This window comes from Thunnus albacares, chromosome 11 (genome assembly GCF_914725855.1).
Source record: "Thunnus albacares chromosome 11, fThuAlb1.1, whole genome shotgun sequence".
In the NCBI taxonomy this organism is placed as follows: domain Eukaryota; kingdom Metazoa; phylum Chordata; class Actinopteri; order Scombriformes; family Scombridae; genus Thunnus; species Thunnus albacares.
The window spans coordinates 30,973,087-30,995,984 of NC_058116.1; the positions used below are offsets into that span (position 1 = coordinate 30,973,087).

The 22,898-nt window shown below is 40.0% G+C and overlaps 1 protein-coding gene and 1 long non-coding RNA gene across 2 annotated transcripts; one reads left to right on the top strand and one right to left on the bottom strand.

Moving 5' to 3' along the window:
- The first annotated feature begins 2,501 nt into the window (after nucleotides 1-2,501).
- Nucleotides 2,502-21,114, top strand: LOC122991676. The gene is made up of 3 exons (XR_006405888.1): nucleotides 2,502-2,513; nucleotides 8,149-8,151; nucleotides 20,753-21,114. It is a non-coding gene; the product is annotated as an uncharacterized LOC122991676 (long non-coding RNA).
- On the bottom strand, nucleotides 15,273-17,401 carry c1ql2 (complement component 1, q subcomponent-like 2). The gene is made up of 2 exons (XM_044364872.1): nucleotides 16,605-17,401; nucleotides 15,273-16,269 (listed from the first exon to the last, which is right to left on the bottom strand). Exons 1-2 carry the CDS (start codon nucleotides 17,184-17,186, stop codon nucleotides 16,090-16,092), a joined length of 762 nt encoding a protein of 253 aa, XP_044220807.1. The 5' UTR covers nucleotides 17,187-17,401; the 3' UTR covers nucleotides 15,273-16,089.
- Nucleotides 21,115-22,898: the final 1,784 nt, after the last annotated feature.

Genomic DNA, 22,898 nt, shown 5'->3' on the forward strand with positions numbered 1-22,898 from the left:
ATATTACACGTAGAAATGAGACTCAAACAAAAAGAAATTCAAAAATTTCTCTTAAAAAGAATTGGAAGAGATGCAATATTTGAACATTGATTAATTAACGAAACGTAAGTAACAGAACTGTCATATGCTCGTTTTATCCAAATCCTGGCTGTAAAGGTTGCAACTTCATCCTCATCCTCACTATCCAAAGACTCAATTTCCGACAGATTTCCATCAGCCTGAAGTTCCAGGACCTTTGGACAAATATCAACTTTTTATACTCTGCCAATACATTGTTTTTTATGTCAAAACTTAATTTTCATAATATAAACCGACTTGCTCAGATTAAATCTCTTCAGACCTGGTGACCTTTGTAAAGGACGATGACTTTTAAAATAATCTTGTGTCTAAACTCGTTGTGCTATTAGATATGTAACGCTTTCAATGTTGTTATAAAAGTTACTTTCTTCAGAGGCTGTGAAGTACTGCTGACATGCTTCACCTCAGTGGGATCAAACTTTTTCAAATGCCGACCAGTTGGGCCATAAATGCATCTGATTGGTTAGTAAGGGACTACTAAAATAACCAATCAGAAGACTCCTTTTACTGCAATACTTTAACTACATCAAGCTCATAATACTTATGTACTTTTACTGCAATACTTACGTAGGATTTTTAGGACTTTTACTTGTAATGGAGTATTTTTACATTGTTGTATTGGTATTTTTACTTATATAAAGGATCTGAATACGTCTTCCACTGCTGGCTGACGGCCAGCTTGGAATTCACTTAAGATAAGTTTGAAGACATGAAATCGGTCTCTACAAAGCTGTGTTTATTTTGTCCTTATAGTCCGGTCGGGAAGGTTCATAGAAAAGCAGAATTCCTGCAGCAGCAGAAATGATTTTCTCGTCCACAGACAGCGTCCTGGTCCACCACCAACTCACTGCGTCCTTCCTGATGTTCTTATTCCTTTGTTGGGTCCAACTGCAGACCTCACATCTGGACACCCCGGGTCAAAAGAGAGTAGGGTTTCCATACATGAGGTGTGTCACTGTCATGGAGTAGCAGGGATGAGTGGACCCAAATGCAGAGACCGGAGAGCAGGGCTGAAGTGAGCATCAAGACAAAAACTGACAGAACAGGAAACTGCGTGAACACGACAGGACAGAACAGAGGATCCAACTCAACTCAACCCTCTCCAACATGACGGGGAGAAAGGCTGAGGTCTCTGGATAAATGAATCTAGGAACACAGAACTAGCTAACCAATAACCTAACAGTCTTTCCAAGAAACAACTCAAATAACATGAAAGAGCGAAATCAAATGACCAAAAGGACTGAACAGAAGGTCAAAACAGGACACAAAGAGTCCAAAAAAACAAAGTCCAGGCAGGATGTGACAGACACATCCTTTTCGGCCACAATATATATATAGGCTGCTTCTTTAACAGTTAATTTAACTCCTTTTTGTTCAGAATGAGAAGCTAACAGTATCTTCTTTTTAAAAAATCTGAATATGTGAAATATATGGGGATTGACTTGCTTTTGGAGCCTCAAGTGGTCGTTCAAGGAACTGCAGCTTTTGGCACTTCTGCATTGGCTTCATTTTACAGCCCCAGAAGTTGCTGCTTGGACTCTGTCTCCCGGTCCAGCCCCGCTAAACACGCTAATTCTCCGCCCTTAGCTTATGTTAGCTTAGCTTAGTTTAGCTAGGTCCTGGCACTTGGAGGCAGTATGAGTTTAGACACTACAATCAAACTGTCGCTAACAACACAAGAGGTTTATGTTTTTAGTTTAATTCTTATTAATTATAATATATCCAAATGATCCAAATGGTTCGTTCAATTAAATCTGATATTAAAACTGATATTTTGTCCACTAGTTTTCAGCAGAAACACGTAGTGATCACAACACTGACACATCATCAGCTTTTAAATCGATGTGTTGAACTTGTTAAACAACTAGTATATTTAGCTGCTAATACTTCTATACTTAAGTAGGATTTTAAATCAATCAATCAATCAATCTTTATTTATATAGCACCTTTCAAACAAATAAAATGCAATTCAAAGTGCTTAACAAGTGATTGACAAAATGTAAGTTAAAAATGGATTTAGAGATTAATGAACACCAAAGCAATTAAAAAAGCAAGAAAGCTTAATTGAATAAGACAACAACCAAAGATGAGAAGTTAAGATAATGAAATAAATAAAAAATAAAAAATAAAATTGTGAAGACAGGAATTCTACTTGTAATATATTATAAAATATTATTCATACAATATTTATCTGAATATACTGTATATCATATATTTGCATATAGAGGAAGTTGTTGTTTGGTTTCAACCACACAGTTTGACCAGTATGATGATATTTAATTATCTTCTGCTTTGTAATTTCTGGAGGGTGTCTCGATGCCAGGTGGTGTTGATATATCATTTCTTGATAATGAGGTGATGTGACAATACACCAGAGTCTAATTAAGTGAGTCTTTAATCACACAGACAAGAAGACATAACATTTTCATACCTGAGTGGATTTAGATCAATGAAATTATTCTGTAAAAGATGAGAGGGAGGGGTAAGTGAGGGTAAAAGAGTGAGGGTGACACTGGTGTAGTGTCAGTTGGTACAAACATCTGAGGTGTTTAAATATAAACTCGTCCTGAGGCCTACAGACGGCCGTTGTGGGCTCAGCTGCAGCGCTTTGGGGACAAAATGCCTTTATCCGCTCTAACAGCAACACACTGCTATCACCATCTCCTCTCTCACGAAACATCCACTTTTTCCTGCCCAATTGTCAGAGAAAGTAGTCAGACAGACACAACACAACAACAAAAAGCCTGAGTCATCTGCGTTTGACTTTGACGTGCGGCCGGCGAGTAAAATGTGGCGTCATGACAACAAGAAAAGTGATGGCGTTTCACAGAGATTTAATATGCTAATCACTGGTAATGAATTTTAATGTTCCTGGAGATGAGCCTTGGGGAAACTCCAGGATGACAGACCTCTTCCACACGCGGAGTCCTCTGATACAGTCACGAAGCGTCTCCGGCGGCGACCCACGCTGACACGCCGATCACATGCGATGCTATGCTAATTGCTAAGAGCGGGAAACAAGCTGTGTGTGTGTGTGTGTGTTTTTTTTTTAATGTGACAAACGTATATGAAGCTGTTGAGAAGAAGAGAGACTAATGTCATGTGGTCTAATTTATCAAACAGACAGAAATCCACAAATCCTCCCATAAATCCTTTCTCCTTCACACACATGCGCGTACGCAAACACACACGCCTGCACTTTCAATCACGTCTTCTCAGACATTTTTACATTTAAACTGGTTCTGTTAAAGCTATACACCTGCCTAAACTCCCCCCCCCCCCCCACCTCCCCCCAGAGCCCATTCTTACTCTTTCCATTATTTATCAGCTCTCTGACAGGATCCACTAGAGCTGATTTCTGTTCTGTTTTAGGATGACGCACAAAAATGGAAAGAGACGGTTACTTCTCAAGGTCAGACAAGGTAAAACAAAACTATAAGACTCAGCGGAAGGTAAAGAAGAGATTCCCTCTGGTGTTATTAGCCGGTTTTGTGGGTTTTGCACCACTGGGATCGAGCACCAAGAGGAGTGAAGGGAGCTGATGTGTGTCGACAAGGATTCTTTCTGAGTGTTGGAGGCATTAAAGACAGTTCTGCCAATATCTGCTTACAGCTGCACTAATCAGTATTTTTATATTAACAATAGAAAACATGACTATGTGCAGGGACGGAGCAGGAATTAACATTATTTAACATATCACAAAACTTATCTCTAGATCAATTTCATGGGATTTGTTGACAGTGAGGAAAAATGCAGCATTTTTTCTTTGTCTCACTGGTTCCAACCTTTTTTTTTTTTTTTTTTTTGCCTTGTAAACCTTTTATAGCCAATCAATACCTGCTAGAAGCCCATCATAATAGGTTGCATACTGTATGTCTGGGAGCTGTGAGTGATGTTCTTTTCCCAGATTGTTTCATAAGACGTGTTTGGAGTCCTGAGGAGGTAAAAGTCTTCACGAGGGAAAAATGTACCAACATTTCTGATACAACCGTGTCTCCTAGGACAGACGTTTATATATATATATATGCGACTAAATTGTTTATGTTGCTTTGGCAAATGGAATCTCTGGCTGGATTATGTTTGCAGGTAACTTTTATTTCTAATGAATGGAGCACAAGATTTATATATCGCTCTGAAGTCGGGGGTCGGGGGTCGGGGGTCGCTTCAAGTCACTGCAAACTTTAGTTTGTATTAAACCAAAAATCACAATCCTGCACTGATGTGAACAAAGTGCTGCTAGAGTCTGAAAACAACCAAACAAGTTTAATATTGCTATAGTCAGATATTTGAGTGGGAAGAAAAAACCTACGTTGTCTTTGAACATTTCATTCATATGTTCAGTATCAACATTTTTTCAATATATTGAGAGAAAACGTATTTAAGCAGCATTACGTTTCCTGCAAAACATATCTGCTGTTGCATTTTAGTTGTATATGAATGCAATTTCTAGGAGACAGGGTTGTCTGAAGGGCTTAGAAGTGTTAATCAATGGTTGATAAATAATTTACTTGTTGTTTAAACCTGTGCTATATCCACATATATATATCTCTGATAAGACCATATTTAAAATTATTTCCCTCTTACATTTGAGTGACAGATGTCATCCAGCAGCTGTAGTAATTATAACAAAGATGCATTAACGCAACAGTGGACTTCTGTTTGTTTCCTGTTTCCAACTGCGAGGACAGATTTTTAAAAACCGTAACTACGATTGTCCCCTAACCTTAACCCTGTGATAATTATTGTAGCCATGACAACGGAGGTCGTCTAACCTTAAAGGATAGGTTTTTTAAAGTCTTAAAGTCTTAAAACAACAGTCAGGTGCTCATATGAACATTGAAAGAGGTTTTCGTCGCTGCCACGTTAACAGTCTTTGTGTTTTCTCGGACAGTGTTTCCCTGTTGAGCTGCAGGTGGAAGTATAGTAACAAAAAGAGGAACTTTGGCACTAAAAAGACTGTAACGTTGAAAGATATCTACTTGATTTGACTCATTTGGACGCTGAAGCTTCATATTAGCTTCAGATAAACTTTGAAATACATTTTTTGCACAGAAGGAGGACTGTGGATTTTGTCCTCCATCACTTCCATTGTAAGTGCATTATGAAGGGACCTAATGGTCAGTATGAACAGGAGGAATGATTACAGCAAGAAAAACAGCTTCAATGTTCATTTGGGCTCCTGACTGTTGGTTTAAGACAGATTGGAAAAATCGTGAACTTGTCCTTTAAGGACGTAGTAATTTTAACCCATCACGTTTCTATAACCTTAACAAAATGATCGTTTTAATCCAAACCATAATCTTTACCTAAACTTAACCAGACCTGAACATAAAACATCATTATAGTTTAACAGTGTTTAACAGACAGATGATGTCGTCCTGCTGATTACTGCTGATTAGAAAACGCTCCTATGTGTCGTTCTGGAGTCACATGATCAAACCACGTATATGGTTGTTTTTTGGAGGACATGTTGGAGTTCAGTCAAGTGGTGTGAGACAATTTCAAATAACTTCAACAAGAGTCTCGGTGATGATAGAGTGATATTGGGAAAAACATTTGTGCCTTTCATTTCCTGTTTGGTTTTTTTGTTTGTTGTTTCCTGTTAAAGTCTGATGTTTTGTTGACCGATCATCCACCTCGACCTCCTCCGTGGACTTTGCTGCTCTATAATAACGTCACCTGATTCCCTCCTTTGCTCCCGTCATAATTACTACAGACACTGGAGGACTTCTATCACTTCAATATGGATGTTATTTGGGAATGCTTACAGGAACAACTGATTCTGAGAGTTTTTCTTGGGAAGAGTTTTGCTGACTGATCAAAGGCTGACCCGAGTACAGACCATCATGAGTACAGCAAACCTTTGTGTTCTTACTGCTCTGTAACTCACATGTTCTGTGTTCTTTGAGAAAAAAATCAGAAGCCAAAAGGGTGGAGAGGAAGTGTATAAATCCTGGACCTCTCTCTCTGCCTCCCTTACATTCATTACCTCCATTAGGTACCACAGGCTTTGGTCCTGTTGCTTTTTACGTCACAGCAGCTCATCAGGCTGCAGATATATGAAGCTTCTTGTCACAGAAGACCCTCGCCCCCCACCCCTCCTGACGCAGGCCGATAGGAATTGGCATATGTGTTGCAGCAAGTGGGGCAGGAGGGTCACTCCTGGCCAGTAATTCATTGGTTAGTCATCTCAGTGACACTGAGCAAACCGGCTCGGTCTGTGTGCTACTGCTGATTAGCACGGCCTCCTGTTCCCGGGCCTCCTCCGTGAAGAGATTCAGAGAGACAAAAATAAAAACAAACTCCACAATATTCTCGTAGTAATGCGCCGCTCGAGTCCTTTTCCCTCCTCTCAGAGCATATTGGTTTTCTTGATAGTGAAATGTTTCCCCTAAGTGCTCTTTTCACCTTATGGTCCCTCTGTTTGCTCTCCGAGAGACAAACCTATTTTAAAAACCGTTGCCTCTTGTCAGAAAAAGTTAGTGTGCGATGCCCAACGCTCGCCATCAGCAGCGTCCGGCTCCCCTGTTTGTTTCTGGAAGTGACAGAGAGCGTCTTGTTGTTTTATTAGTGCTGGTGCAGATGGGAATCTAGCATCTGTGTCAGACCCCTGGCTCAGGTGTCAATCAGGCACATAAAGCATGCACCTGCCTGCCCGGGGCCCCCTCTGAAAGCAGGCGAAATGAAATAGGCAGGAAAGCAACAAATAGAGTGTTTTATCTCAGCCGCTGTGGTGTCCCACTGTTGGCACGTTTTTTTATGTATCGCCATAAAAACCTGTTGCCTTTCATTTAGCAGAGAGTCTTGTGGGGAGAAGAGAGGGTGACGGTAAAGCAGCGTGTCTGATGAAGTCTGACAGCTGCCGACAGAGATGGAGATTTCTGCCTCGACGGCTCACAGAGGATTTACCTTTTGATTCAGAGGTCTGATTTGTAGATTCTGTGAAAAGCACTTAACTCAAAGAGTGAAGCGCCTTTTTTAAAGAGGAAACATTTCTCTTATTAAATCTGTTTTTTTTTTATATGAATCTGTGGGCTGATTCTTTGAAAATGCACCGTTAAAATCTGAAATCTAGAGAGAATAAGAGGTGTTATTTCTCTTACTTGCCAGCACAAAAATACCAACATATCTATCCATCTACTTAGCACAGTCAGTGTTTATTCCCTTCACACCCTGGTGTGATGCAAATTAACAAACAAAAGCTGATGAAGCCAGTCAGTATGCACTCCCAACACTGCAGAAACTGAAAGAATGAAGATTGTGGGAATAAAAGCAAGCAAAACTACTTTTTTTTTGTGGAAATGTGGATTAATCCGCTGCTGAAAATAGTCCCCAAAAATGCACTATTTCCTCCTATTTGTTTGCTAAAAACTACATTTGTGAGGTGTTTTTAAAGATTTACATCAGTAGGAATCAGTGGGCTTCAGGCTGAGTGCAACAGATCAGAGTAAGAAAGTCAGAAAGTATTGAGAGACACCTTGTTGGTTTTGGTCTTTTCATGGTTGGTTGCGATGGATCGTATAGCCCACCAAGCCTGGCAACACCCTGAGACCTCAAGAGGAGTGTTGGGGTGCGGCTAAGAAGAGGGGTGATTCAGTTCAACGTTGTTGTCATTATAATTGCATACAACAAAAAATATTCTTGTCATTTCAAGATTACGGCTGATACTGGTGAATGTTCCAGTCTTGTTCTGCTAGACTTAAGTGCAGCTTTTGATACAGTTGACCACAAACTTCTGACTGAGAGGCTGCAGCACTTGGTTGGTATATCTGGGACGGCTTTGAAGTGGTTTTGTTCTTATTTGACAAATCGGACATTTTTTTGTTTCTATTGGTGACCGTGTCTCCCCTCACTCTTTAGTAAATTGTGGAGTCCCTCAGGGGTCGATACTGGGTCCCATTTTATTTTCACTCTATACGCTCTACCTCTACCTACCTGTGCAATCTAATGCAATCCAATACAACAGCTCTGCTATAAATTCTACATTTACGAAGTTTATACATTTTCAGTTTTTGTTGACATTGTCAGAAAGGTGATAATTCTACTTTATGTTTATTATTGAGGTCGTAGTGGGTGGTGCTGCACTGGGGTGCATTATATTGATGTTCTTAATATTTTGTCCACTCCATTAACATACATGCCCATAGATACATATACACACATACATCACATGTGTATTTATTCATTTATTATTTATTTATTAACCAGGGACAGTGCACATAAATCGACATTTCAGTTTCCACATCAATGTAAATGTGTTGGAGTTAATGAGCTAGTTTTCATCCGCAGTCTCTGGGCAGGTTAATGTCATCATTACAATACAATACAATTCAATACAATACATAAATACATTACAGAGATATATAAAAACAATAAGAGTATGTAAAGGCAGTGTCGGAGATGATTACTCATGATTGTGAGTTTGTTTTGCTTTAAGCCGTATCTTCAGTTTATGTTTAATAGGTAATTAGCGCTCTCACTTAATTAAATCGGCAGACCATTCCAGCAGTGACTCTGACTGAGAAGACTGTTTACCCAAACTTAAATATATATGGTATAAGCATGAAAAAGTATTCAGTTAAAGCTCCATTCTCATTTCCTATCAGATCTAAATCTGGAACATGAACTATATTTGTTGTAAATCATGTAGAGAATGAAATGGATTTCGTTTTCCACCTTATTCAGCTCATAATATTCAGATTCTTTCATCTTCAATCACACCTCTATATCTTCCAGTTTCAATATGTAGTGGAAATATACCATCTTATCTGTGCACACAGTGATCCCTGACTTTTAGGGAAATTATCCTTAAATGCATAATATGTAATTTCAGCCGCTAGGAGTCTCAATCAAAACAATAACAAAAGACAGAGTGTGATGACGGTGTGAAGTAGCAAGGGATCATGGGAGTTGTTGTCTTTGTCGTTAAATAACCAGCTTCACCTGGTTCGGATTACTCCAGTGTGAATCATTCGGGATGTTTTTACCGGGAGCCGAATTATCAGCAGAGGTCTCCTCCTCTCCAAAACCAAACGTACACTCACGTTAAAATCGTTAAAATACTAATTAAAGCTGTTTCACCTAAAAAATCAATGTTTCTCCGACGATGTTTGGTGACCACCGGACTTCCTGGAGGGGCTGTTAGCCGAGCTGCTGCTAACGTTTGTCCAGTTTATTTCTCTGATAACTTAAGATCCAGACGTCCAATGACTAAAATCCTTCTTCCGGCTAAAAGATAAAGTTAAAAACCACCTAAATTTATCATGAAAATGTGTCTTAAAACTGAATAAAAGTCCATTTATAACAGTTTGTGTGGAACAACCACAACGCCGATGTATTATCTTGTATGTGTGTAAGTTACTCTTTGGTAGACGCCATTGTAGCGGACAAACACAGCGCCGCCGTATGCATCTGGTGCGTGTTTACTCTTTGGTAGAGGAGGTATGACGTCATCGACAGGCGACCAAATGAAACGGTCCGTTACTTTGATTAAATTACAGATTTCTCTGAGTTTGAAAACTGTTGGAAACATTTGGGATAATGTAAGTACACAACTCAACAACATATATAACATAGGTCTAGTTGTTTTTACACATTTTAATGTGGAATAATTACATATTAAACCTTTAACATATTTTTCACATTTATAGTCTTTCTTAAATAAATAAAATAATTAGTTTTGGCTTTTGTTAGATTTCTTCTGCTTATGTTTGTGTACGTTTAGCCCAGACCTGGTTAAACCTCCAACCAACACCTCCACATTTACTTTTTGTAAATAACTGTCCACACTCCTCCAGTAAATCAAATATTTCAAATGCCCATTCACCTCCAACAGATAAATCCCAATAAAATATTTCACCAGTGACCCTGGTTGGTAAACCCAGCAGGCATTTCCACAGGCTCACCATGCTGGCCGTCCATCTTACCTCACAGGACTCCCATATCTCAGATTTATGACTTCCCCAAAAGAATAGAACTGCCCTTATTATGGACATGTTCATTTTTAAAAAAAAACCTTTTATAACCCTGTATTCCTGACACATAAATGAAAGAAATCTGGGTGCGTGGAGTTACAAAGAAGTGAAGTTACTAGACCTTTGCAGCCCGCTGGAGGCTGGCAGCTCCATAAATCCAGTTCGGAGGGATTGATTTTGATCATTTTTTAAAAAACAGTTCATTGTGAGTCCGTCAATGTTTTAGGAGTGCAACACTAAATCTGTGGAGCCTGTTTCAAGTGAACATTTGAGACCATGGGCACATATACAGTAGCCTCTTTTATTTCTTATAGATATCAGACACCCTGTATTAAAGGTATTAAATAGTCATAAAGTGCTGTACAAATAACGTTTATTATCATTTTTATAAAATGACACAGTGAGCTCTGACTTTCTGTGTAGGATGGTAAATTATTTTGATTCAATTTAAAAACCTGAACTCTGCCCTCCCACAGATCAAGTTTTCTTCTATGGTCAGAAATGCTTTTAAGCATCTGCATGAATGTAATTTTATTTTGACTTTATTCACGGGTCAGGTTGTGGAGTTGGAGTTTAGAAGGCCAGAGACTTGAGAGAAGATTTCAGAGATACCAGAGTAGAGCTGATACAGAGCCTATTACCTGCAGGAAGAAGGCTGTGATCTACATATTCACTTACTACACTTACTTCAAGAAATGTGCCCACACATAGACAGACCACATTTGATCTGTGAGGGAAATTCATCTATGAATATGTATAAATGCTTGTGTGAACTTGTGAAAGGTTAAAATGCTTAGTGAGAGTCACAGAAATCATGTTTGTTCCTGTGTGAAAGAGAAAACAAAGAACATCTGTTCTATCGTTTAGTGGCTGGATTTATATTGCAGCTTCAACTTACTTCAAGAAGTACCGGAGTTGCACCTTGTTACTGTCTGGTTTACTTTTCAGTATATGCAGACAAAATCTACAGCAGTGTTGTGTGTCTCTGTTCCATCATAGCTACTCATCATAAAGTCCTCTGATTCTCGTCCATCCTTACAGTTACTCATTACTTACACTGTATTTTGTAGTAACACATACTGGTTAATTAACAACCTTCTGATGCCGTTTAGCCTGTGAACATCTAGGGATTGTGGGAAATAGTGTTTGTTAAAGACAACTAAAAACATTAATATCAAATTATTAAGAAAAACTCTCGTCCTTATCTGAACATATGAAGCAATTCATGTGACAATCTGTTGAGAAAGGTTCTGTTCCGAGGCTGGATTTTTACTTCATAATGTAGTTACAGAAGTCTTGTTTTGAATGAGGTTTTCTTACTTCTGTAACAGAATCCAGAAGTTCTGGTTCCACTCAGGTTATCTGTCAACAGCCTGGTCGCCAGAATAAAATATTGGCAGTTTACGTGTCTGCAAACCACAGAAATGTTGAATATCTACGTTTCAACATGTGAAATACGTATCATATGAACATTTCCAAAATACGCATCAGCTCAACATTTCTAAAGTGACGTAGTTCACATGCCCCTAACCCTAACCCCCTAACCCCTAAACCCTACCCTAACCCCCTAACCCTAACCCCCTAACCCTAACCCTACCATAACCCCCTAACCCTAACCCCTAACCCTACCATAACCCTAACCCTAATATTGACGTAAAGTGACGTAGTTCACATGCCCCTAACCCCTACCCTAACCCCCTAACCCTAACCCTAAAATAACCCTAACCCCTAACCCTAACCCTACCATAACCTTAACCCTACCCTAAACCCTAACCCCTAACCCTAACCCTAACCCCCTAACCCTAATATTGACGTAAAGTGACATAGTTCACACCCTAATCTATATGAGCTGATCTTTTCTATTAGGAGGAGGGGTCAGTGGTTGGTTAGTAAGTCAGTCAGCAGAGAGCACGGTTCGAGACCACCTCGAAACCAACGCCTGCTTCCCGTTTCAACTGACAAAACCGTGTGTTTTTAGTGAGACATCGGCCATTTTTATTTCATTTTTATTTTATTTGAACCCAAACCATGATCTTTCCCTAACCCTAACCAAGTGGTCTTTGTGCCTGAACCTAACCAGACCTTAACCACAGCGTTGTCACACCATAAAACATCATTATTCAACGGGTAGAAATGTTGATATGCTACATTTGTAGAAATGTTAATATGCTATGTTTGCAGAAATGTTGATATGATACATATTACACGTGTTGAAATGTATATATTCTGTGGTTTGCAGAAACGTTCAATGCCAACGTTTTCTTCTGGCGACTGGGTTGCTGTCGAGTACATGGATGCATTATATTGACTTGATACTGGACTCAAAGGTGGCGCCTATTCAGCTGAATGTGAATTACTCACCTGGTGAATGAGCCTAAAAAGTTTTCTAGCTTCCAGGTTTTGCAGCTCACTGCACATGCTCAGTAGTGTTCCTCCTGCTCACCCCGTCGGCGAGTTCATGCTCAGCCTACAGACGTTACAATGGGATGATTTCACAAACTTCAAGGCTTTGGGAAAGTTTTACAAATGTAAAACATTCATGGATTAAAAATTGATGATACAAAGAGGTGACGTTATTTGCAGTTGGAGGTGTCCTGACAACAGTTTAACAGAATTTCTCTTGTAATGGTGGGTCTTTGGGGAAAATGCAGGCAGGATGTTTTTTACTGCAATACAACAAGTGGCTACTGAGAACAACTGACAGCAACTGATATAATCCATGTCCAGTTCTCTCAACACATCCATGACTGTCTAGAAAGACGACATAGCTGAGAGGAACTGAGATTTCACTCTCATAATTATAAAATACAAAAAAAATCAAATGCAAAAACTGCAGAGAAATTAATTTCCAGTGGTGGAAAGTAACTAGTACTAGAGTACATTTACTCAAGTACTGAAGTACAGTTTTGAGGTACTTGTACTTTACTTGAGTATTTCCATGTGATGCTACTTTCTACATTTCAGAGGGAAATATTGTACTTTCTACTCCACTACATTTATTTGACAGCTTTAGTTACTTTTCAGATGAAGATTTGACACAATGGATAATATAACAAGCTTTTAAAATACAACACATTGTTAAAGATGAAACCAGTGGTTTCCAACCTTTTTGTCTTTTGACGTCTTACAAAAAGCAGTGTGTAGTCGGGGTCACATTTCACATGTCTATGAGTTGTTAACAGCTCCACCAAATAGTGATTTTTCCCTCTAAACTTCTTAGAGAAAAAGTCCAAAAAACTGAAAACAGATTTGTGTATCAGAACTTTGTTTTGTTTTTAGTTCTTTGATGCACAAGACACCCAGAAGTCTGAGCTTCTGCAGAGTACTTGAAGGCAGCAGGAGTTTCCTCTGTCCATGGTCCTGAAGTCTGCTGCAAAGGTCTTTACTTCATACAGCAGACTGAACAATGTTGCTACACATAAATCATCTCATCTCATATACAATAAATATTTATACATATTTCCACATCTGCTGTGGCTCGGGGGGGTAAAGATAATGTTCTACATGTTCTGCCATCGAGTGTAGCTTCATTAAAAGAAAGAATGTGGAGTCTTTAGCAGCAGGTCCTCTTAATTCAGCTGAGGTAAACCTGCTCAGTGAAAGTTTTCCAGATAAAAACCTGGAATGATTGGATGAACGCAAGTGATTCTTCAGAGCAGTGAAACATATGAGCTTGGTACCTTTATTGTTGTAATTCTACAGTATTATCACCTAGAGGACTGAGAAGAAGAATAAAGTGGATATGCACATAAAATAAACATCAATTCTGAGACTGCTGAGAGGAAACTTTGGGATATGAGGACACTACTGGTAGAGTGTATATTAAAACATATTTGCATTAAATATTAAATGACATTAAGACTCTTTTAAAAACCCTCTAGTTTATAAAAAAAGCTGTACAGGAGGAGGAAAACCCTGCAGGTAAAAGTGACATTTTCACAGTCAGCACTTCTCAGCCGGACAATCCAAGGATGAGTGAAAAGAGAGGACGATATTAAAATATTTAATTAACCTCTGCAAACTTGCACAAACATGAAGCTCCAGGTAACAGCTGGCTGGATGAATAACGCATGTTTACCCTCAGGATGTGACGCTCCATGCCTTAAGGATCTTAAGTGCGCGCTTAACATGCGGCCGGTGTTGCACAGCCGCCAAGTCCAGGCGGTTTAACGAGGACGTTGGTCCTGAATGGAGTGTGACGTGCTGAGCTGTTGACTTAATTAATGGGACACTCATAAAGCACGAGGCGCTGAGACAAAACGCCATCTCCACATTTATCAGAACGAGAATGGATCACTGTCGGCCACAAGATATGCATGCAGAGCTGTGTGGCCAGGAGAAGGCCATCTATCTGTATCACACACACACACACACTCACACACACACACACACACACACAGGCTCTGTCTGTCTTATTGTCTCTCAGTGGTGGAAGAAGTATTCAGATCCTTTACTGCAGTAAAAGTACCAAAACAGCAATGTAGAAATACTCCATTACAAGTAAAAGTCCTGCATGAAGAATCCTACTACAGTAAAAGTACATAAGTATTCTGAGCTTGATGTAGTTAAAGTATTGCAGTAAAAGTACATAAGTATTATGAGCTTGATGTAGTTAAAGTATTGCAGTAAAAGTACATAAGTATTATGAGCTTGATGTAGTTAAAGTATTGCAGTAAAAGTAGTGGTTTGGTCCCTCTGACTGATATATTATTATATATGACATCATTAGATTATTAATAGTGAAGCATCAGTGTTAGAGCAGCATGTTACTGTTGTAGCTGCTGGAGGTGGAGCTAGTTTACACTACTTTATATACAGTTAGCTAGTTTAGTCCAGTGGTTCCCAACCTAGGGGTCAGGGCCCCTCCAAAGGGTCAGCAGATAAATCTGAGGGGTGGTGAGATGATTAATGGGAGAGGAAAGAAGAAAAAACAAAGTTCTGATGCACGAATCTGTTTTCAGTTTTTGGACTTTTTCTCTAATCTTTGATTTTTGCTGAAATATTGGATCATTTGAACATTTATTGAAATGTGAGAAGTGGACGTATTAAATGTAGTAGAGTGGAAGTATAAAGTAGCATCAAATGGAAATACTCTACTAATAAAGTACAAGTACTGGAATAAATTAGTAACATTAACTCAAACCTACATCCTGCTGTTCAGTAACATTTTTCCTGATCACATGAAAGATTTGGCCTCAGTTCCACAAAATCGCAAACCAGCATAGAAAACATATAATTTATTGAAATTATTGATCATACTGGAATACGAAGACATATAGAAACATTTTTGCAACACTGGATGGACACTGGTTACTTGTGGCCTACAGCCTATATGGGTCCACTCATTTTTATTTCTTTTTGAATAAATATATACATAAGTGCTTATAGACTGCATATATCTTCGTGAGACACACTTTCAAGCAAAAAAAAAAAAAAAAAAAAATAGCATCACGTCACACAGCAATGTCCTCTGTATACAGGGTGGTCATCAAGGCGTGTTCAGTTCAGCTTCAATACACCCCTGAACAGGTCCATTAATAACCTCAACTCCACAAAATACACAAAGAGAAAACGCAACAACACCTGCACTGCGAATATAGACAGTGAATCCATCATGTGAAGGCGGTTAATCTGTAGCAGAGTCTCTTATTTTTCTCACAACAATGGAGGAAAACAAATCTGGGGCTGTTATTTTTGCAGAATTATTAGTTGAATTTGTGATCGTAATAATTTCACTTATTTCCAAAGCTGAACAAACCGTTTCAGGAGGGTCCTTGAACGCGCCATGGTGGAGATAAAGAAAATCACTAAAGCGTGTGAAGCTGTTGTGGAAATAAGTGGAATCATTTCATCCTTGCGGTTAAAAAAAACATAATAATCCATATAATTTAAAAAGAAAAGTTAGGTTTTAAAACTAAATATGAGGCTATAAGTGGCATCTTCCTCTTGTCGGTCTGATTAACTGTGTAGCTTAAATTAAACTGGAGTTTATTTCTGTCATCGCAGTTCTGGGATGGAGTGGTGAGAGTATCCCACATTAGTCCGGGTACAAAAGGAAACCGGAAAACGTGCTGTATTTGTTGTTATTTCCGCCGTGCGCCTTCCCGCCGTCCAGCTTCACATAAATCTCGTCCCCGGAGTCCAGATGCAGGACGACGCTGTTGCTGGCGTAGTCGTAGTTCTGGTCGGCGTCCTGCGCTATGGCGCTGGCTCGGACCTGCAAATGAACAGAGAGCGATTTGACCCAGCAGTATCACCCCTCCACCCCTCCACCCACACCCACATCCACCCTCCCCGCGAACAACCACATGTTTTATTTACAGCAGGACAGACCGAACAATAAACTCCACCTCACCGTGAAGCGCGTGTTTCTACATTTACCGACCAAACTGGATAAAATTAAAGAACCAACATCGACACCGCAGTGGATGATCTTGAGTGCGTAATTGCTCTCCGCGGCTCTCTCGCGCGTTGGAGAGCTGATCCACGCACGACGGAAGAACTGTAATTCATGTATGTTTAACGCACACAACACACCGGGAGAATATTTACCTGTCCGTTTTTGCACAGGTCTGCCCACATGCTCGTCCCGTCTCCTCCGCGCATCAGCACATGATAGGTGAAGTAGTAAATCCCAGACACTTGGCACGTGAACTTGCCGGTTGTGGAGTCGTAGTGGTTCCCCAGGTTCGTGATAATGTCGTCAAACCTCAACACTTCATATCCCTCGTGAGGGTTTTTCAGACCCACATAAAACGCGATCTTTGACCCGCCAACAGCAGAGCCCGGCTCTCCGCCGGTGTCGGTCCGCGCTGTGCCCAATACTCCGGGGTGCCCCGTCTTTCCTGAACTTCCTCTATCCCCCGGAGGCCCTCTCGGACCGGGTGGGCCCGGTTCGCCTGGCGGACCCCTCGGCCCGGGTTTCCCCGGCCGACCCGGCTCACCTCTAGTCCCTTGAACAAAAGTGGGAGAAGGGATGGCGCTCAGGTCCTGCATGACCTCCAGAGCCGTGGCGCTCGGTTTGGGGTTGTACGGGTCACAGATCATCCGGCAGGTGCCCATCATCTCGTAATGCGCATCGGTCTTGGAAGTTTGGACCAGAAGAGGAATCGCGATGATGAGAGCCAAAACCATGACGATGCCAACCACAGCGGCGACGATTCTCTTCCTCTGGAGAGTCCGAGAAACAAGCGCTAAAAAGTCCGTTTTACTTTGGGACGTAATGGTGGAAGGCGGTGAGAGCGCTAACAGTCCAGCAGAAAGAGAGAGGACCAACAGAGAGCCGCTCAGTCTCACGATAAAGGGGACAAGAGAGAGAGAGAAACAAGCGCGTTGTAACCTCCAGCCCGGTTCAGCCTGCAGCGTTTAGTTGACTGTGTCACTCGGCTTCACACAGCTGACAGGGGAAATATTCGTTTTGGCATGGCGGGGACGCGGCGGATCTCCGAGCAGAAAGAGGCTTCCAGCGGTTTTTGTTCGTCTGCAACAAGCGAGAAGAGTCGAGACCGCTGACGTAACGAGTTCAGGGCAAAGCCTGTTGCAATTTGGATTAAGACTGCAACAATAATCATGCCATCTTTATGTATGAATTATAAATCCCTCTGCATAGCTTCAAGGGAATAGGATCAGGAAGCATTACTGACACTTTAGCAGACTGTGAGACATTTCCTCTCTTATCTCATCTCCTTTAGAGAAAATCATCTAAATGCTGGCTGTGTCTTTGAGAGGAGGGGCTGAATAAATTAATTCAGATGGAGCTGTTCAAAAGTACAGTTACTGAACTTTAATTCACATTGAGATTGAGATTGAGATCACTTTCTCAAGACAGACCTGAGAAGAGAGAGCAAACATTCAATAAACAATAAGCCAATCAACAAAGAATCAATACAAACAATTACAAGAGCTTTAAAATCTCCTTATGAGGGATGAAAGAATCGAATTAAATCTAACAGGTGCAGAGTACCTGAAACCAGTTCTGCCCAGATTAGTGCGTATATATGAGATATCTACACTTAAGTAGTTACTGGGTCATGTTTCTGTGAGACAAATAATTATGAGACAAGATGTGAATCAGTTTGGAAGCTTTAACAGCTTTATAAGAAGTATTCAGATCCTTTACTTAAGTAAAAGTACCAACACAGCAATGTAAAAATACTCCATTACAAGTAAAAGTCCCACATGAAGTAAAAGTACATAAGTATTATGAGCTTGATGTAGTTAAAGTATTGCAGTAAAAGTACATAAGTATTATGAGCTTGATGTGGTTAAAGTATTGCAGTAAAAGTACATAAGTATTATGAGCTTGATGTAGTTAAAGTATTGCAGTAAAAGTACATAAGTATTATGGGCTTGATGTAGTTAAAGTATTGCAGTAAAAGTACATAAGTATTATGAGCTTGATGTAGTTAAAGTATTGCAGTAAAAGTACATAAGTATTATGAGCTTGATGTAGTTAAAGTATTGCAGTAAAAGTACATAAGTATTATGAGCTTGATGTAGTTAAAGTATTGCAGTAAAAGTACATAAGTATTATGAGCTTGATGTAGTTAAAGTATTGCAGTAAAAGTACATAAGTATTATGAGCTTGATGTAGTTAAAGTATTGCAGTAAAAGTAGTGGTTTGGTCCCTCTGACTGATATATTATTATATATGACATCATTAGATTATTAATAGTGAAGCATCAGTGTTAGAGCAGCATGTTACTGTTGTAGCTGCTGGAGGTGGAGCTAGTTTACACTACTTTATATACAGTTAGCTAGTTTAGTCCAGTGGTTCCCAACCTAGGGGTCGGGCCCCTCCAAAGGGTCAGCAGATAAATCTGAGGGGTGGTGAGATGATTAATGGGAGAGGAAAGAAGAAAAAACAAAGTTCTGATACACAAATCTGTTTTCAGTTTTTGGACTTTTTCTCTAATCTTTGATTTTTGCTGAAATATTGGATCATTTGAACATTTATTGAAATGAAAGCATGTGAGAAGTTTAGAGGGAAAAATCACTATTTGGTGGAGCTGTTAACAACTCATAGACATGTGAAATGTGACCCCGACTACACACTGCTTTTGGATTCTGGGTTTTATAAAGCACAGACGAATGATGTCGTCCTGCTGATTACTGCCTGATTAGAAAACGCTCTTATGGGTCATTCTAGAGTCAAATGGTCAAACGACCTATTTGGTCATTTAATTTGGAGTACTTGTTGCCCAAATCCCACTTTTTTTTGTACTGTATTTGCTACTTTATTTATCTGTTTTAAACAATGTCGTTTGTTGATTTTGATGATGTGTATATATATGTGGACAGATTTCCTCATTCAGAGGAGGAGGCTGGATGGAGGCTATAACCCAACAGGAGACGCTGTTTCTCTCCTTTTTCCAGCCATCAGTCAGGACAGTTTTTTGAAGCCATGCTGTTGAAAGTGGCCTAACTTTAAGGATACAGTAACTTTAACTCACCACATGTTTCTCTAACCTTAACAAAGTGATGATTTTAACCCAAACCATGATCTCTAAACCTAACCAGACCTGAACCACAGCGTCGTCACATCATGAAACATCATTATTGTTTAACAGTGATGTGTGACGGTTTACAGCACAGACAGATGATGTCATCCTGCTGATTACTGCTGATTAGAAAACGCTCCTATGTGTCGTTCTGGAGTCACATGATCAAACCACGTATTTGGTCGTTCAATTTGGAGGACATGTTGGAGTTCATTCAAGTGACATGAGACAATGTCAAGTATCTTCAACTATCAGTGACGATAGGGTGACATTAGGAAATGCATTTGTCCTTTTCGTTTCTTGTTTCCTTTCTGTTGTTCGAACATCAGTCTCTCATGTTAAGTTACCTTATGTACTTTTACTGCAATACTTTACATCAAGCTCACAATCATGAATACAGCAAACCTTTGTGTTCTTACTGTGTTTCCTTAAAGTCCAACTGATAGCAAATCACTTTCTTTTTGTCTTCTACAGCACACGTATCTGCTCTGTGACTCACATGTCGTGTGTTCTTCGAGAAAGAAATCAGAAGGCCAAAGGGCGCGAGTCTAGAACTCTACGTAGATTTGTATTAATATGGCTCAGTACTTCATTTCAACTGTATATTTGAATATTTGTATTGAGAAGAAATACAGGATGTATATACTGTCTATACAGTCAGGAAGCATTTTATTAGGAACACCTGTGCATTCCACACCTTCTACATTTTCAGTTTTTGTTGACATTGTCAGAAAGGTGATAATTCTACTTTGTGTTTATTATTGAGGTCGTAGTGGGCGGTGTTGGTGTACTGGAGTGCATTATATTGACAAGTGTTCCTGATATTTTGTCCACCCCATTAACATACGTGAGGGGAGACAATATATTATGATTCTCATGATTCTTCTACATTATGAGTTGTTGAAATTGGAATCAGCATTGCTGCACATGTTATTATATATTTATTTATTTAAGTACTTGGTTAAAAAAAAAGAAGTTATTTTCATACATCACCTGATTTACTCCCTTGCCTCTGTCGGCCACTGGAGGGCGCTGTCACACGAAAGTAAATGTATGTCTCTAGGGGAACTTCCTGAGGCGTCTGATTCTGATGGTTTTCGATTAAACTACAGTGGCTAAAATCTGTTTTTACAGCTTGTCGTCAAGAAGAACAAGAAGAAGATCAGATCTCCTTTTCAGGCTGATATTGTTACAGTACAGAAGAAAGTCTGGACTCATTTCTTCTTAAATACAAAAAGGAAACTGATACTTGTTGTTGTGCCTTTTGTGAAACCAGCACTGAAACACCTGCATCTGTTCTGGTCTGAAGTTCTCAACTTTATTCTAATGTATTTTTTCATGACTTCTTTCTTTTAAAGATTTTTTTTTGAAGGCACATTAAAAAAACAAATCTTTCATTTTTGCTACATTTTGCATATATAAATGTAAATTCAATAAGTCGAGGCCCCTCCTGCTTGTTCTTAAAATAGAGGAGATACTTTGACTCTATTTAATTTTCCAAAGATCTGTATTATTGATCTGTTATTAATGTCATGTCTGTCCTTTAAGATGTGTTGTTTTGTAATATGTGGTTTGTTTAATAAAGTATGGAAAAAAAAAACAAACAAAAAGGAAAAATGTTCTGACTCGATTACAAATTGATCCTGTTAAATTTGAACCCAAAACAAGACAATAATCGGGTGTCCTGTGACCCTGCTAGAGGTCAGGCTGCGGTGAAAAGTTTGCTCTTGTTTCAATCATGTGCAGCCTGCAGCTCCAACACCTCACTGGTGGCCAAATGCATGCTGGGAGCTGGCATACACAGGGAGGAGATCCCTTTGTGTGTTTGCCATTCATTGGCTTGATTCCTGACAGATCTGACATCATCTGGCTTCTGGTTTCAAACTAATTCAAGCTCAGGGGTCCCTCTCCGGAGGACACCACAGGCCCCTGGAAGCCCCCCCTCTGCCCTGCACCACCACCTTCAGCTTCTGGGTGAGACAGTTGGGGCCATCTAAAAGTTGGCTGGTGCCCATTTTCTGTTCACCTAATCTGATACAGAAGCACGACTTGCTTTCTGTTGGCGGGATCAGCTAATCCTTATCTCCACAGATCCGGGATTTAGCTTCTCCTCATATCCCCTTGTCTCAGCAGGCTAAGCTAGCAGCTAACAAAGCGCCCATGTCGATTCCCAGGAGCTCCTCCACCCTGCAGATGAATGCCACACACACACACACACACACACGCACATGCACACACATACGCACACAGCGCTGCAGCATGAACACAATCCATGCAGACAAGTGCACACAAACAGGAAGCCACAGAACCCCGACAGTGTTTCCACATTCCCCAGTGGGCACAAATGAAATCATTTTGTTGGTGATTAGCATCCGTGTGGATTTGAGAAAAAAGCTAAAATAAAAACAGATTCACTCTCAGCTTGATTTTTTAAATTGAATAATGCATATTCATTTTGTGTTTGTGTGTGTGTGCGTATACTAAAGTATTCCTTGTGGTAAACAAGGCCTGTGGTGGCTATGGGCAACGTGCACTTTGCCCACCCAATCAAAAGTTAAGAAAATTTTTTTATTTGTTTAGCCAATGGAGAAATAGCACAGAAAATACCAGTAGCTACTGTTTCTAACTTCTGATTGGGTAGACAGCCTACAGCCCGCCTCCCAAGTCGCCCACTACCCACCTCCTCTTCTCATCCTGTTCAGGCACAAACACACAGAGCTCTGAAGCTGACCCCTCCGCTGCACAGTGTCTCTCGGAGCATGCCAAAGGGGAGGGGTGTTGCTATGACAACTATGAACTCTGATGGCTCAGACTGCACACACACACACACACACACACACACACACACAGGTCAAGGCAAAGCAAGTAAAAGCACACACATGGTCCCACTGCTGGTGAAAAATCACACACTTGAACTCATAAGCTGCTCTAACTCGTGTATGAATTGGAACAAATTAGTGTTCTAAATGTTAGTTTAACTTTAGTTAAGCTTTTGTTTACTATGCATATTTTTGTTTGGATCATGTACAGTAATCTCAGAGAGAGGAGATGCTTTGCACCGGACTTGGCAGTCCATTTGCATCAACTCAAATTTATTTGATGAAGAGAGGGACAAACTGAGGAGAATGATCTATGTCTGGCAGACCTCTACCAAAGTCCTCCCCCCAGCAGAGGAGAATAGTTCCCCACCAATGATTACAATTGTTTCACACACTAACAGATACCACACTACTACCTTTTTGAGGATATAATTACGGTGGCTTTTCAAGAAAGTTTAACCATTCTCTCCATTTATGAATCTTTATTTTACCCCCCCAAGCACTGCCCTCGTACCCTCCTCAACCAC

Bases quoted from the DNA above. Each gene is read 5' to 3' on its own strand.
- c1ql2 (XM_044364872.1), bottom strand. From the start codon at position 17,186: ATGGTTTTGGCTCTCATCATCGCGATTCCTCTTCTGGTCCAAACTTCC. The intron at 16,270-16,604 runs GTAAATATTCTC...GTTCATTTGCAG, and splicing joins ACCTGTGCAAAAACGGACAG to GTCCGAGCCAGCGCCATAGC.